Raw genomic sequence first — 15,765 nt, 5'->3', positions numbered from 1 at the left:
CTCTGACAGATAACAAGGATGGGAGACTCCTGTTCCAAGGCCTATGGTCCTCACCAGTAGGAAGCAGCTGAAGAAAGGCCTCAATGGTGTCCACTTCTCTAAGATGCTTCAGGTTCTCTAGTTCTTTGTGGGAAGGGGAATGTTAGACAGCAGACAGATATGAATGGTGGAAACATGGAGTTTAAAGGATTAATTCTATAGACTGAGACTACATGCTTTCAGCATGTCTCTCTTTAAAGCAGTCCACACAAAGACATTCTGATCTAACTGTAGTTAAAAGGATAACAATATATTGTAACACTGACTAATAAATTTCTTATTTCCAGAGTTGTTCTTGCCTCTCAAGGTTAAAGGATTGTGTCCAAAAACTCCTCTACTGATAAAACAAAAACAGACAAAGAAACCCCCCAAACCACAAGTTACCCTGATCTAGGTTGGGCCTGGATGAAAGAGGGCCTTTGTGACCTTTATACAAATCAAAATGACCAAAAGTTGCCCTTAGATGGAAATATGTGCAGCAGAGACTTAAAAATCGGATACAATTTTACCGTTTATCAAATGTTAAGAGCTAGTGCTTGGATGAGATTCAATAGAAATTCTCTAGGTGACCTAGCTGAATTTCTACCCTGCCTTGATCTTGTTCATCTTTGATGACTGGATGCCTATAACCCAGAAGTTCTTCTACAGGTGGTCTAGCTGAAACTGGTTGGATCTAAAATGGCTGCCAGACAACCTCTAACTTCAGCATAACTCCATCTGCATGCTAAATGCCACCCGTAGTGCCATGACCATTTACAATTGCCCTATATTATGATTTGGATAGGAGATGTCCTCAAAAGCTCATGTGTGTGGGCTGGGGATGTGGCTCAAGCAGTAGCACGCTCGCCTGGCATGCGTGTGGCCCGGGTTCCATCCTCAGCACCACGTACAAACAAAGATGTTGTATCCGCCGATAACTAAAAAATAAATATTAAAAATTCTCTCTCTCTCTCTCTCTCAAAAAAAAAAAGCTCATGTGTGAGACACATGTCTCATTGTGAGACAATGCAAGAAGATTTTGAAGAGAAATTATTGGATTATGAGAGCCCTAACTCAATCATGAATGAATCCCCTGATGGGATTAACTGAGTGGTAACTGTAGGCAGGTGCGGTGTGGCTGGAGGAAGCATGCCTTTGGGGTATATATTTCGTATCTGGTGACTGGTTCTCTCTCTCTGCTTCATGATTATCATGTGGACTGCTTTCCTCCACCCCACTCTTCCACCATGATGTTCAGCCTTACCTGGAGCCCTGAAAGGAGCCTGCTGTCTATTAGACTGAGACCTCTGAAACTGTGAGTCCTCCAGTAACCTTTTCCTCCTCTAAAATTGTTCTCGTCAAGTCTTTTAGTCACAGCAACAAAAAAGCTGACTAAAACTCCAAGACAATGACTTGAGAGTACTATTAAAAGGAGCAAAAATGGTGGTGCCCAAATTCCTGGAAAATCTCAGCACATACCCAGAAAAGATATAAATATTCTCCCCCTTACTAGTCTATTCTTTCCCCTCTTTTCTTTTACCCTACTGATGCCCAAGGGGCAGGAAGTTGATTTACAAGTTTATTTCCCACTTTTCTAGTTCTTGGCCAAGAATAAAAATTTTTACTGCTCAACCAGTGCTCCATCTTATTATTGTTTCCACAATTCTGAGAAGAAGAAAAAAAGAGACTCAGCCTTTGGAGACAAATCTGGTAATACCTTGTGGTCTTGCTGTCCTTTATCCTTGTAACTCTGTCTCTCCTGTCACCTCTGTGTCTCTATTTTTTCCAGGCTTATGCCTTTGTTTTATTTCTTTATCTCCTGCCCTTCTGATGTTGAGAGCTCCCTCAAACCTTCCCTACCCTCTTCCCAGCCACCCTAGAAGGTGTTCTCTTTCCAATGGGAAAAGGGACCAGTAGGGGCTGTCTCCCCGCAAGGTGTCTCCAAATCCACTGTGGTGTTTTATCTCATTGTATTGATGGCTTTTTCTCACTTCCTATTTTCTCTAGTAGGTGAATTTTGCAAAACTTTTGATAGAGCAGTTGTCTGTAGTATCATTATATTGATTAATTTACTCAAGTGACAACATAAGGAAACCAGCAGAGAGTAAATGGAAACACGAGGAAAGGGAAAACAGACAAACATTTGGATTCACATGTCCCCAATCCCATGAAAATGTGGTATAGGGGATAACCAGGCTGCAGTGGGTGAGGCCTGTCTCAGCAGGACAGTATTCCTGCCCTTAGAAGTCCCTGTCCTTGGGCACAGTGACTAAGCTTATCTGTCCCCTGTGTGCGCCAGGCTCTCTTATCTAATAAAGAGGGTTCCACCAGTTTGTTTGCTAAAAACATAAAAAATAAAAAGAAATCATCGGCTAATGTTCTTCATAGCTGAAGATGAACAACAACTTTAGACAGTGATCTCATAGGTCAGTAATTCTGTCTTTATCATCCACACTGCCCTGGTGCATGATGGCAGGTTGGGTTTCATACAGGGCAAACAGTGAATACCTATTTCCACCATGAAATACAGTTGACATATTAGCTACTTGCAAACTTACATTTTTGTCAGATGTAGATAGATTCTTCTAAAATTGACTTGTTTCTTTCTGCAATATATTTACTCTTAAATAAAATAATAGCAGAGCTTAAATACCTCTTTAACACTTTTTTTGGGGGGGGGGGTTAAACTGAGTCACCAGCACAGGTGTTTATTGAAAGCTAAGGTGACACAGAGGAAGCTGGGGGAAGATGCTCAAGGCTGGGTGAGCTCTGACATCTGCCCAGGTCCGTTTTGACCAGCTCCTGGTCAACCCTTAGGGAGCTGGAGGAGTGTCATCGGAACCATGAAGGTGATGAGGATGATGGCCACGTCCGTGCCCAGCAAGCCTGCATCGAGGCCAAGCACGTGAGGGTGCCCCTGGCCCATGTGTGTGTGTTGGGGTGTGTGTGTGAGACAGAGGGTACCCTCGACTGATGTTGGGTTGTGTGCCTGCGCATGGCCCACACATGCTCCACTCTTCACAGGACAAAAACATGGCGGACATGGATGAGCTCTTCTCTCAGGTAGACGAGAAGAGAAAGGTGAGCATCTATTCCCTGAAGCCTGAGAATCGAAGGTACTAGAACAGTGTCTCTTCCTATCTCTGATACTGCTCTTTTGTTACAGAAAGGAGACATCCCTGACTACCTGTGTGGAAAGATCAGCTTTGAGCTGATGCGGGAACCCTGCATCACGCCAAGTGGCATCACTTATGACTGCAAAGACATTGAGGAGCATCTGCAGGTAAGGACATGGGCCTGGGGACAAGGGCTAGAGGCGCAGCTCCAGCACACTGAGCACCCTGACCCTGTTGTAACTGCAGAGTGTGAGCCATTTTGACCCTGTGACTCGGAGCCCCCTGACCCAGGAACAGCTCATCCCCAACCTGGCCATGAAGGAAGTCATCGATGCATTCATCTCTGAGAACGGCTGGGTGGAGGACTACTGAGGACCTCGCCCCAGAGGGTCCTGAGGCAGAAGCCCCAGAACCTGTACATAGTTTGTGTCTCTGGGCCCATCCCCATCAGTTCTGCTGGTGGGCTCTGGACTGCTTCGTCTTTCAGCATAGCCCTTGCTGGGCCATGAGCCTCCCCTGTCCCTTTCTGGGCAGGAAAAGCAGGTGAGGGTGGGCTGGGCTGAGGCCCCTGATGCTGCCACTGGCTCTGTAATAAAATCTGTGAGCACTACAGGGGCACGTGCTGGTGTATGACAAGCTCACCAGCTGCCTGCTCTGGTTAACCAAGGAAGGTTGAGATGAAGACACTGGTGTCCAGGTTGAGAGTGGCATGCCACCAGCGGTCAGGGAAGTACAGCACCTCACCAGCTCGGATGGTACACTCCAGGGGCCGCTCTGATGATGTCAGGGCTAGGTATGTGTCCTGCAGCCAGGCCAGTGTAGTTTTATTGGGATGGAACTCTGGTGCCTTCTCAGGTGGGTAGAGGACCCCGGCCCATGCCAGTGGAAGGGCACCCCAGAGCCAGCTCCCGCGATTCCAAAGCTATATATAGGCAGGGGTGGTTTCCAGCAGACGAAACGGGGGTGGTGAATTGTGCCGAAAGAGCGATGCCCACTCAGTGAAGTTGTTGTCCCCAAAGAAGTACAAGGTGTCATTCCCCAGGGAGGCAGGATCCTGAGGGTGTAGCAGCTGCTCAACGTATTCCTGGAAGGGCAGATCCACTTTCCTGTAGGAGTAGGTGTTGCCAGTGCTCAGCCTCACTACATTGTCCCCAAAAGAAGCCAGCAGCCTTTCTCGGGAACACAGGGCCCGGAACCTCTGCGGGGACCAGCAGAAGGCTTAGCGGCAGGGCGGGCAGAGCCGGCGGCCCGCGGCGGGCGCCAGCACTCACCGAGTTGTCTGTGAGCCCCTGCAGGAGGACCGGCCTGAGGAAGGCGTACTGCTGCATGAACTCGGCGTAGGTGAGGTCCGCCCTACGCTCCACGGTGCAGCCCTCCTCTTCCGCCACAGCCGCCGCCGCCGGCCCGCCCAGCCGCCTGCGGGCACAGCCCGGTCAGCGCCGCCCTTGCCCCGACGCCCAGGGCGCCCTCCCGCCCGCGCCGCTCACCATCCCCCGCCGCCCGCCTCCCAGGAGCCGGAGCCAGGTCGAGGCAGCGCCGCCAGCGCAGCCAGCGCGAGCAGGAGCGCCCGCGGTCCCCGCGCCATGAGCCTCGCGAAGCCCTCTTTAACACTTTAATAGCAGACAGTAGGTGTTCCCTTTCTTTTTTCACTCAATAGAAATCTGCAAGGCATGAGACTGTCCACTGAACCTCGGCAGAGATACACCACATGACTGAGAAGGTCCACTTGCTGAGTCTTGGGGCTTGTCTCTCTGTGACTCATTTTGATGCAGTGACAAGCGGTATAAACTATCAATTTGCATTGCTTCTCATCCTTCCATTCACTCTCACTGCCTTGGGATTAAACCTTAAAAATAAAGCATTGTCGTGAATTCTTTTAATGATTTTGGGTTAGGGAACATGTCTAGGAACTTAGGTATGCACACACAACATATACTTATATGCATACAAAGCAAAGTTTTCTAAAACTGTATTTGTCATCAATATATTTGACATAATCTCTATTCCAGTTCATTTTCTTATTTAAAAGGTTAGTTTGAGCCACTCAGTTGCTTTTACATCCTGGAAACAGTCATGTTCAATTTATATAAATAATCATTTACATACTGAATGTGTCAACAGGGTTGTATATCCTTCATGCCACTCACATTTCTGACCCCAACTGATTAGGAAAAGGGGCCTATCCCCATCCCCTAAAATGGGTAAAAGAAGACACTTCTGGACCAAAAGCATAGTCCTAACTATTTAGGAGTGTGAATTCTAGTCACAATGCCATAACCTCTGTTGGGAAGCGTATCAAAACCTGTGATCACCTCCTCATCAACAAACTTTGCAAGATCCAAGTTGGAATGCCTTCCTATCCTGGGCTTACTTTACGTTGTTTACTTCTGCATCCAAGAGGTCGAAATTTTATATGAACCAAGGACTCTGATTTTCTTCATTTCATAAAAAGAATTATCAAAGGTCTGGGGATATAGCTCAGTTTGTAGAGTGTTTGCCTTGCACGCAAAGGCCCTGGGTTCAATCCCCAGCATCACCAAGAAAACAAAAAAAGAATTATCAAATAATGCCTCTATTTTTCTTATAGTGTTCCTTTCTCCTTCTAAGAGGTTCTAAACTAGAGCCAAAATGATGCAGAGCTCATTTAACATGTTTTACAAATCTGAGAGTGGTCACTTCTTGCTGCTTGGACTTTGTCAAAAAGATCCCACACAATCAGGAAAGAAGTGTAATCAGAAAGCTTCTTAACTTTTGTTTTCTTTTTTCTTTCGGTACTGGGGATTGAACTCAAGGGCACTCAACCACTGAGCCACATCCCCAGTGCCTTCTTGTATTTTCTTTAGAGACAGAGTCTCACTCAGTTCCTTAGTGCCTCCAGGTTGCTGAAGCTAGCTTTGAACTCTGTGAGCCTCTTGCCTCAGAGACCTGAGCCACTGGGATTATAGGCATGCACCACTGTCCTCAGCTAGCTTCTTAACATTTTTTTCCCTTTCTTTTAGCTGTTACCAAGTCAGGAATAGTGAACTAATCATGACTACTAAACACAATTTTCTTTCATCATTAAAATCTTAATGACCTTATTTTTTCTATTACAAAAACATTAAAAAAATTAGCAGTTTATTGAAATGATAGCCTCAATGTTCTACAAAGTAGGAGGAAATATAAAGCAATTAATTTAAATTTTTATTTAATTTAAATAAAAAACAATTAATTTAATTTTCTTTTAATATGTCCTTCTAGGTCTCTATTCTCTATCCCTGATGTTGTCTTTAGCCTATCTCATAACTTTTACGATTACATTTGTGTAGTTCAACAATCTCATTTTAAAGCCTACACAGTGCTGTTTGGTTCATATCAACAAATATATCATCCAAGTTTTGGCTTTTGTTTTTTAACCATTCCAAAGTATAGTTCTGACCCAGACTGAAACACTCACACAGAGAAGGGAACTGTGTTCTGATATCTTGGGATTCCTTCACAGTTTTTGCTCTTTCTCCTAGAATTCTGCTTTTTTTTTTTTTCATTCAGAGATGGGTTATTTCCTGATTATGATGTTGGAACTCTCTCAGCAAGTGGTATATTTCCAAATTCTAGCCCTTTGCTTGCTTTTCAGGGTTTCTGATAACAACACTCAAGATTCCTCACAATAACCAGTTCTCAAATACTGGTCATGCTCTCTCCTGCCAACTTCACTGGTTTAGTGGTACCTCCCTTAATACCAGTCCTTTTGGGGTAGAGTGTTCTGAAAATGAAAATATATAAATTCATACATAGACTATACATACAATTGCATACTATTTATGATTTACTATGTATATTATGTTTTACTTATTCTTATTATATGTGATTTAATCCCTTATATGTCAGTATTCAAAATTAAGCGTTGGTTTCTTAGGATACTTCAAAGTTGACCAAAGTTTAACTATGGCCTTGCTAATGAAAACAGATTGGACATATTTCAATTTCCTACAGTTCTTATACATGTAGATTCTCAAATTGTCCCATTTTAGTCTAGTGGTACCATCTCAAGTTGTTTTCTGAGTTGTTCGGTCATATCTGTAACATTCTTCAACAATTTCCTTATTTTCTAATCTTACATTGCAGATTTTATATTTATTGCATCAGACTAAGAAGTTCAATTTACTGCCCCAGAGTCATATATGCAGTGGTATTCTAAGATCACAGATTGGGTGGTGACAGGAGTGTTCATTGTTCCTGGATTAGTCATTAACCTGCTGTTAGGTTTTTTCACTATACACAGAAAGATAAAATCTCATGTATTCATACTTCCTATTTTTACTTTAATTTTTTTTTGTTTTACATTTAAATCTTTTTTTTTTTTTTTTTGGTACTGGTAATTAAACCCAGGGACACTTAATCACTGAGCCACATCCCCAGATCTTTTAATTTTTTTTCTTTAAAATTTTGAGACAGGGTCTTGCTAAGTTGCTTGGGGCCTCAGTAAGGTGCTGAGGTTGAGGTTGGTCTTGAACTTGTAATTCTCTTTTCTTAGCCTCTGGAGTCTGCGATTACAGATGTGCACCAGCATTTAAACTTACATTTGGATCTCTTGTCTGTTGTTCTGAATGTCTTGTTACTTAATGACATTAAACTAATTGCTTTTTTTTTTGCTTTATCCTAATGTGTATAATACATTCACAGTAAAGCAATATCATTGTTATTATTATAAATATTGCTACTGATAAAAGTGTAAGTTTTATTTTATCATTGTCTCTCTTCTTGGAATATATTCTACTAGAAATTTACTCTCATATTAATATGTATAATTTTTGGTGCTGGGGATTGAACCCAGGCCCTTGTATGTGCAAGGGAAGCACTCTACCAACTGAGCAATATCCCCAGCCCTCATATGAAAATATTTTATAATCTTAAAATAACTTATATTTGGTTATGCCAACCACCTTAATTTGTTTCATATTATTTTCTATTTCATAAATATTGTTTTTAAAGGTTAATTATTCAGCTGTTTAGGTATATAAAACTTTAGCATGGTTCCAAGATACAGTAAGCTAAAGTGAAATGTAGCTTTTACTACTGTCCCTCTACCCAGTATGATCCTTTCCCTTAAAGGTTATTAAATTTGATTTCTGAGGATTTGTTATTCTTTAAGGTATGTTGAAGGCATATTCATATTTTGAACTTTCTTGGATTGGCAGTGATATTCCATATACATATTTCTATATCTTGATTTTTGTACTTAACAGTCTGTCCTGAAGATGACATCTTAGCAATATAGAAGATATTCCTCACTCCCTGGTATGGTTGTCAAGGTTTCTATTTTATGGATGTACAATTCCCTACTAGAATATTTGAATAATTTACGGTATTTCTTATTTCAAATAGTGCCATATTTAATAACTTCAAGCAAATACCCTTTTCTACTTTATCTAACTTTTATGACAGATTGTTCAAAGTAGGACCACTGAGTCAATGTGTAAATATATATGTTAAATATATATAAACATATGTAATATATGTGTAATTCCCCAGCCTAATTATAGACCATGTGATTTTTTGTATCTTTTTTTATTGATACCAGAAGAGTAAAACGAAATTAAATTTTCACTCAAAATTAAACTTTGTAAGTTTTCCAAATCTAATATGTGAGAAATTATATCTAGGTGTAGATTCTGTTTCTAATTTACATTTCTCTTATCAGATGAGAGATGGAACATCTTTTCATATGTTTAGGGAATTTAAAGAAAACATTTATTTTTTAGTTGTAGTTGGACATAATGTCATTATTTTATTTATTTATTTTTATGTGTTGCTGAGGATCAAACCCAGGACCTTGCCGTGCTAGGCAAGTGCTCTACTGCTGAGCCACAAACCCAGCCCTGTTTAAGGAGTTTTGTATTTCTTTTTATTTCTACTTATTTTTTATTACTATCCTCTTTTCTCTTATTCCATTTCAACTTCAGGCACACAATGATCTTTGTTAACAACCAAGGAGTAGTTAGGCCTCCAGCATGCACACCCTTGGACCAAGTTCCTATCTTGTGCACTTACCCCTGTAATAAAGTACTTTAGATGAAAGTTTTGTATAGCTAATGTTTCTCGGTCATTCCCATTACACAATATCCAACTCACTCTTTTTAAAAAAATTTTTTTTTAAATTGTGGATGGACATAATGCCTTTATTTATTTATTTTTATGTGGTGCTGAGGATTGAACCTGGTGCCTCACATGTGCCAGGCAAGGGCTCTGACACTGAGCCACAACCCTAGCCCCCAATTTTCTCTTTTTATGTATTCACCAAATAAAATGATAACCCTAAAAGAAACAAGAAAGATATGAGTCAACATTAATTGGCTGATAAATGATCAGAATGATACCTTTTTAGCAAAGTATTGGGAACTCTAAAAAAACATGCTATGTAAAAAATTTATTCAAAAATTTTTTTTGAAGATATGCTATGTGTCCAGAAACTTCACTGTGCCCAATATCTTCAATGAGCCTTTCCTGGGTACAAATAACCAGCAAACAGAGATATTCTCTTTTCTTAGCATACAATTCCAGATTCCTGTACTTTATTTTGCCAAGAAGGATCATATCCAAGAATATTGCAGCCTGGCCATGATGCTTCAAGAGATCCTTAAGCCGATCTCTTCAGTCTGCAGTGCCATGAAAACACTGAGGTAAAGTCAGGGGCTCTCTGCTTCACTTACCCCATTTTTAAAGCTCTGCTCAGAGATCTCTGAGTCTGTGAAAAGAGCTTCCCTTTTAAGGAGAACTTTAGCATCACTGACCACAGTGTCAAGGAAATAAGTTTGTAAATAGAAGACCTTTCTAAAGTAAAGACCAGTGGCAAGGAATCCTCCAGTGACTGAGCAAACTTTCTCAATATATGTCAGTATTTTTTCCCCTAAGGATTCATCCCTGTCAACTGAGAGCAAATGGGGAGATTTAATGTTTGCCTTGAGTTCCTGCATGGATACTTGGAAATCCTTAGCCATATTTTCCAGTGATGCATCATCCAGCCCAAAGTAAGATCTGTAAAAGGTTAAGGTCTCCTTTAACTTCTCTATATCATTATCATTGATTAATCCCATCATAGGAATGGTAGCTGATGCTCCAGCCTTTAGGGCCTCCAGCCAGACCATCTGCTTCAGGGAATCTCTCTTCCGATCAATGGCAGCCTCAGTAACACTTGGCAGGCATTGCATGAAGATGTAGCGCTTGTGAGCGGGCAGCTCCTTCAGAAGAGTGGTCTCCAGGTTAGGGAAGTCATAGTCAGACACGTGAATGCTAGAGACTAAGAAGACTTGAGCACCATTTATATTGTTATCTTTCAGGTGTTTGAGACAGTCATCTCGAATCTTTTGCAGGAGCTCGTCCCTATTGAAGGATTTAGGTGTGCATGTTTTCTGATTGTATACATCACTATCGATTTTTGTTCGAACGAAGTAAAACTGCTTGTTCATTTTTGCAATGGCTTTGGCCAGGTGTGCATCATTTTCTTTGAAGCGTGTAGAAGAGATGATAATGAAAAAATCATACTCACCAAACATCATTTTCTTCAGGTACTTTCGGGGTTGGAAGTTAGTGGTCCCAATCCCAGGAAGGTCCCATATTATCACGTTAGGAAGCTTTGGGTGTTGATATCGAGTTCTCTCCATGGTTGTCTCCACCACCCCAGTGGCAGCTGCATCTTTTTCTTCATGCCCCACCCCCCGCAAGGCATTGATGAAAGTGGACTTCCCTGCTCCACTCTCCCCTGTCACTGCAATGTTCAGTGGGGCATTCTGGATGTTTTTCAATGCATCGTTAATTGCAGAAACAGTTTTCTGAATATTCCCCTCATCCAGGTGTGATTGAATTGAAGCAATGGTTTCTGGAGAGAGGATTTTGCTTTCCATCTTGAAAGTCTTAAAAAACTTGTCACAGCTGAAGGTAAAATCTTGAGCCTCTTTATTAGGGGTTGTGGAGGAGGATGCCTGACCCATGGCTGTGAGAAGTAGAGGGCACTAGTGGGAGGACAGAAGTGAGAAGTTCAAAGAGTTAGCACAGTAGGGAAGATCTTGATTTTGCTGTTAAGGTAAAACAGAACTTCAGCCCTAGTCTCACATTATGACTGGGGAAACGATCTCTTTCTATTCATGTATGTTGCCAGGATTTCTGGCCTACATGTTAAGTTTGCTCTTAGCAAGCCTCTTTCCTTATCTTGTCCTGCTCATTTTGATGAAGAGATTCTTCATTATTTTCAAGGTCTTTTTTTTCTATAGAAACTTTCCTGCCAAGGCTATTCATTTTTAATGTTTTTTAGTTATTGATAGACCTTTATTTATTTATATGCAGTGCTGAGAATTGAACCCAGTGCCTCACACATGTCAGGCAAAAGTGTGCTAATGCTGAGCCATAGCCCAGCCCCAGGCTATTCTTTATTGATCTTCTTTTAGTTATTTTTTTAATAAAAATAATATTTGCACATATGAGCAGTGAAACAAGGTAAAGATGAAACTACCAATCTGTGCTTCCCCCTATAGGTTGGCTATAACTGACTTCAAGACTTATAATGTAAACCAATGGAACAGAATAAAGAGTCCATAAACATCTCTCTCTTTATTTATGTATATATGTATATATTTATGTGTGTATATATTTATATATATACACACACACACACACATATCTCAATAACAGTTTAGAGTGTTGATATATATCAATCGATATTTTACAAAGGAATAAAGGCAATTCAATGGAACAAAGATAATATTTTCAATAAAACAGTTGGAAAAAGTGGACAAGCATGACAGTGAATTTAGACACAGAATTTATGCCCTCCACAAAAATTTACTCAAAATATAGCATGCAAAACCATAAAAACCTTGAAAGATGGCATAGGAGAAAACCTAGATCACCTTGGTATGGCAATGACTTTTTAGAATCAACACAACAAAATAATCCATATTAGAAATAATTGATAATCTGGGCTTCATTAAAGTTATAACTTCTCTATGAAAGGTGATATTAGGAGAATGAAATTTTCTCCCCACACTGGGAGAACAGTACTTACAAAAAACACACCTGGTAGAGGACTATTTTCTAAACTACACGAAGAACCCTTAAAATTAACAATAAGAAAACAGATAACACCATTAAACAATGAGTCAAAGACCTTAACAAAAACCTCATCAAAGAAAGTCTATGGATAACAAAAAAATCAAATAAAAAATAGGCTCCACATCATACATTATCAGAGAAAAACAAATTAAAACATCAATTTTGTACCACTACATACTAGAATGACCAAATCTGAAACACTGACACTATTAAATGATGGCAAAAGTGTGGACCATCTAGAACTCTCCTTTACTACAGGTAGGAATGCAAAATGTACATCTGTTTTGGAAGACGGCTTGGTATACTCAACATACATGTTCCTTGATATTTACCCAAAGGAACTGAAAATATTTGTTCAAACAAAAGCCTGTACATGGGTGTTTCTAGAAGCTTTATTCATGACTGTCAAAACTTGGAAACAACCAGGATGAGTTTCAGTAGGTGAGTGGATTAGTAAACTATGGAATATTTTAAAAAATGGAATACTATTCAGTACTAAAAAGAAATGAGCTATTAAGCAATTAAAAGATGTTGAGAAGCTTAAATCTTAAATGTGTAATACTAAGCAAAAGAAGACACTCTAAAAAAGGCTACATATTGTATGATTTCAATCTATAGATGAAAGGTCAAATTTGGAAAAAGTCAAAAGAGCAGTGGTTGCCAGGAGCTTCAGTGGGTATGAAAAGGCACAAAGGATTTTTAGGGCACTAAAAATATTTGGAATGATACTATAAAAGTGAATACATGCCATTATACATCTGTCCAAATCTTTGGCATGTAGAACAGTAGGAACCAAAAGCAACCTTAGTTGCATTGTGGTTTGGATCTGGAATGTCCCCTAAAGGCATATTTGTTGATGGTTTTGTCCTCAATGCAGCAATGTTCAGAGGTGGAGCTTTTGAGAGGTGATGGAATGATGAGGGCTCTGACCTCATCATGGATTAGTTCATTTATGGATTCATAGCTAATGTGCTATTGGGTGATGGTAGAAAATTTAAGAGGTGGGCCTAGCTGGAAAAAGTAGGTCATTGGGGGACATGAACTTGAAGGGTGTATTTTGTACCTGGCCCCTTCCTCTCTCTCTCTCTCTGCTTCCTGGAAGCCATTAAGTGAGCAGCTTTGCTCTTCCAAGACTCCCCTTCCATAACATTATTCCTCCCCAGAGGTCCAGAAATTAAAGATCTAAATTTCCATGAGATGAAACCTCTGAAACCATGAGCCAAAATATTTTTTGTATTTTAAGTTGATTTTCTCAGATATTTTACCACAGTGATAGAAAGTTGACTAACACAGGGTGATTATAATGTGTCAATGAACAAATGTGTCAGTTGTAACAAACATATCAACTTGGTGTGTATGTGAGTGTGTGTGGGGGGGTTATAATGGAGCATGCTATGCATATGAAGGATCAGTGAGTATTTGGGAACTGTTTGTATTTTAATTTTTCTGTAAACTAAAACTTGTCTAAAAAGGAAGTTAAAAATTAAGAAGAAAATATGCAAACATGCTAGACTATACACTTATGATTTTCTAAGACTCTACCCCCTCACCTACCTCTAGCTGTTGTGTAAAACAGGCCCACGATGAGGGAGGAAGATCAGATACCTGGGGACTGACTAGTGTAGAAAGTGTCATCAGTAGAAGAGATGGTGTGATCAAAGACTATAGGAGGGGCTGAAGTGGGTCTTGTACAAAGTCAGCCATGCCATGGAGGTGCCTCTGTCACCCTTCCTAATATCAATGGAATTAACCTGGTTCTGGAGTCCTAGATATTTTTGATTAAAGAACATGTATACCTTGAGACAAGGCACCAGATGAAATCACACATCCAGAGCTTAATATGATGAATAATGTGCAAGACCAATATATTGAATGCAATAGAGAGAAAGGGCAGAATTTTTAGACTACAAACCAAGGCATCTCAACTCAGGGTGGGATGTCTGAGAGGAAGGCAGGTCAAATAGATGCCATCTGGTTGCAAGTGAGGGTTTAGGCACATCCTTTAGGAGCTTGCTGGAAGTCATTTAATACAGTCCAGGAGGAGAGAAAATGGCAATAATAATCCTGGAAGAAACTTTTCTGAGCAGATATACAAAATCTGGATTGGTGTACATATAATTAGAGATGGCAAGCATTCTTCATGGAAGAATGGAGATGTCTGACTTGTCACTGGGTGAGTGGAAAGGTATCAGCCACTTTTGGGCATGGTGTTAGTACTTTGACTGCTTGGCATAATTTTTTTTCACATACATGAGAGGGTAAATCTTGAGGATCTAGTAGTGTATGAGGGCCAACCCATTGCTGTGTAGAAAGCAGCCCATCCTGCACCCCCCTCTGGGATATATAAGGTCTGGCAAAATACAGAATGAGTAAAGTGAGTTTTGAAGTGGAAAACACAGCCAGAGACTTGAAGAGGATCCAACAGAGTGAAACATGAGTTCTCAACAGATGTTGATTTGGACTAGTGCATTTATAGAGGATGCCAGAGCAAATAATACAGGATGTCATAAATATTCATGGAGATAGGTCCTGAGTAATTGAGCAGATAGAGACTGGGACCCCAGTGACAGAGGCTGAAGGGTATGCAGATGTAGACATCAAACTTCTGTGTCCTGAGAAACTTTCAACACACAAAAGCCATGTGCTCTTGTTTGTTTTCTGCTGCAGTAGTTGGGTGGTAGTAGCTGGGGCAGAGCACTATATAGAATTGCTATGACCTTGTCTTCCAGCTATTCAGTGTGTTTACTGAGTGTGAGCAGGGAATAAATAAGAGGGAATATGGAAATATACATTAAATAAACCTAACATGTGCATCTACATACATTCCTCACTTCACCCTAACAGCCCTATAAGGACATTATAATAATTTTCATCTTCAAGTTATGGAAAAAAGAAACAGAGGTTGAGAGACCAGTAGAGTCCTGCCTGCCATTAGCAAAGCTCAGAACTGGGATTCAAAGTGAAACTCCTCCTTCCAAGTGCAGAGCTCTTGCATAGAGGCAAAGATCAAGACCACAATTTGGTAAGGAGAGGTACAGTCAGGGATGAAATGAAGACCTAAGAGCTTCTGTGTTTTTATGTTTACATGATATGCCCATTCTTCAGAGTGAGAAGTATTTTGATATTAGATGAAGAATGTCAGATTTCAGATGTTCTCAGTGAAAATCAATATCTATTGGCATCCTGACTTTACATGGTCCTTCTACAGTGCAGAGGAATGAAGCTTGCTTGTGACTGGCCTCTGAAAATGTCTCACATATTTAAATTCTCTGAATGGCTTATAGCTGTTCATCAACCATCTGCCTTTTAGCCTTTAAGTCCATGGCACTCATATCGAGCAACAAGGAGGTCCCACTCTCAGAAACACAGATTTACAATTCTATTTTTAAGCTGTATTAATTCCAAAATATTTTCTACTCACCAGTTTCTTGGAGAAAAGGTGTCACAGTTGAGCTCCTTGTGCTCTACCGAAAGATCAGAAAAAGCTGGGTTTGAAGAAGGGCGTCCCTGCAGCCCAACCCAGAAAATAACTTCTGTGTAGACCTGT

General features: G+C 40.5%; 2 protein-coding genes, 1 non-coding gene and 1 pseudogene across 3 annotated transcripts; 2 read left to right on the top strand and 2 right to left on the bottom strand.

Annotated features, from left to right (window-relative positions):
- Nucleotides 1-18: 18 nt before the first annotated feature.
- On the top strand, nucleotides 19-3,745 carry LOC113176229 (E3 ubiquitin-protein ligase CHIP-like). Its single transcript, XM_077799028.1, has 5 exons — nucleotides 19-56; nucleotides 2,836-2,923; nucleotides 3,043-3,099; nucleotides 3,185-3,301; nucleotides 3,381-3,745. Exons 1-5 carry the CDS (start codon nucleotides 19-21, stop codon nucleotides 3,504-3,506), a joined length of 426 nt encoding a protein of 141 aa, XP_077655154.1. The 3' UTR covers nucleotides 3,507-3,745.
- Nucleotides 3,746-4,719, bottom strand: LOC113176228 (jmjC domain-containing protein 8-like; annotated as a pseudogene).
- An 882-nt stretch (nucleotides 4,720-5,601) lies between these two features.
- On the top strand, nucleotides 5,602-5,673 carry Trnaa-cgc (transfer RNA alanine (anticodon CGC)). Its single transcript has one exon. It is a non-coding gene; the product is annotated as a tRNA-Ala (tRNA).
- A 3,910-nt stretch (nucleotides 5,674-9,583) lies between these two features.
- On the bottom strand, nucleotides 9,584-15,765 carry LOC113176237 (interferon-gamma-inducible GTPase 10-like). The gene is made up of 2 exons (XM_026380683.1): nucleotides 15,640-15,765; nucleotides 9,584-11,122 (listed from the first exon to the last, which is right to left on the bottom strand). The coding sequence occupies exon 2, from the start codon at nucleotides 11,099-11,101 to the stop codon at nucleotides 9,800-9,802; it is 1,302 nt and encodes a 433-aa protein (XP_026236468.1). The 5' UTR covers nucleotides 11,102-11,122; nucleotides 15,640-15,765; the 3' UTR covers nucleotides 9,584-9,799.

The sequence above is a fragment of the Urocitellus parryii genome, chromosome 1 (assembly GCF_045843805.1).
Source record: "Urocitellus parryii isolate mUroPar1 chromosome 1, mUroPar1.hap1, whole genome shotgun sequence".
Lineage (NCBI taxonomy): Eukaryota > Metazoa > Chordata > Mammalia > Rodentia > Sciuridae > Urocitellus > Urocitellus parryii.
Note: the sequence above shows the minus strand (reverse complement) of the source record. Positions and strands in the feature narration are given on the sequence as shown.

Bases quoted from the DNA above. Each gene is read 5' to 3' on its own strand.
- LOC113176229 (XM_077799028.1), top strand. From the start codon at position 19: ATGGGAGACTCCTGTTCCAAGGCCTATGGTCCTCACCA. The intron at 57-2,835 runs GTAGGAAGCAGC...GTCAACCCTTAG, and splicing joins AAGGCCTATGGTCCTCACCA to GGAGCTGGAGGAGTGTCATC. The intron at 3,302-3,380 runs GTAAGGACATGG...TTGTAACTGCAG, and splicing joins ACATTGAGGAGCATCTGCAG to AGTGTGAGCCATTTTGACCC.
- LOC113176237 (XM_026380683.1), bottom strand. From the start codon at position 11,101: ATGGGTCAGGCATCCTCCTCCACAACCCCTAATAAAGAGGCTCAAGAT.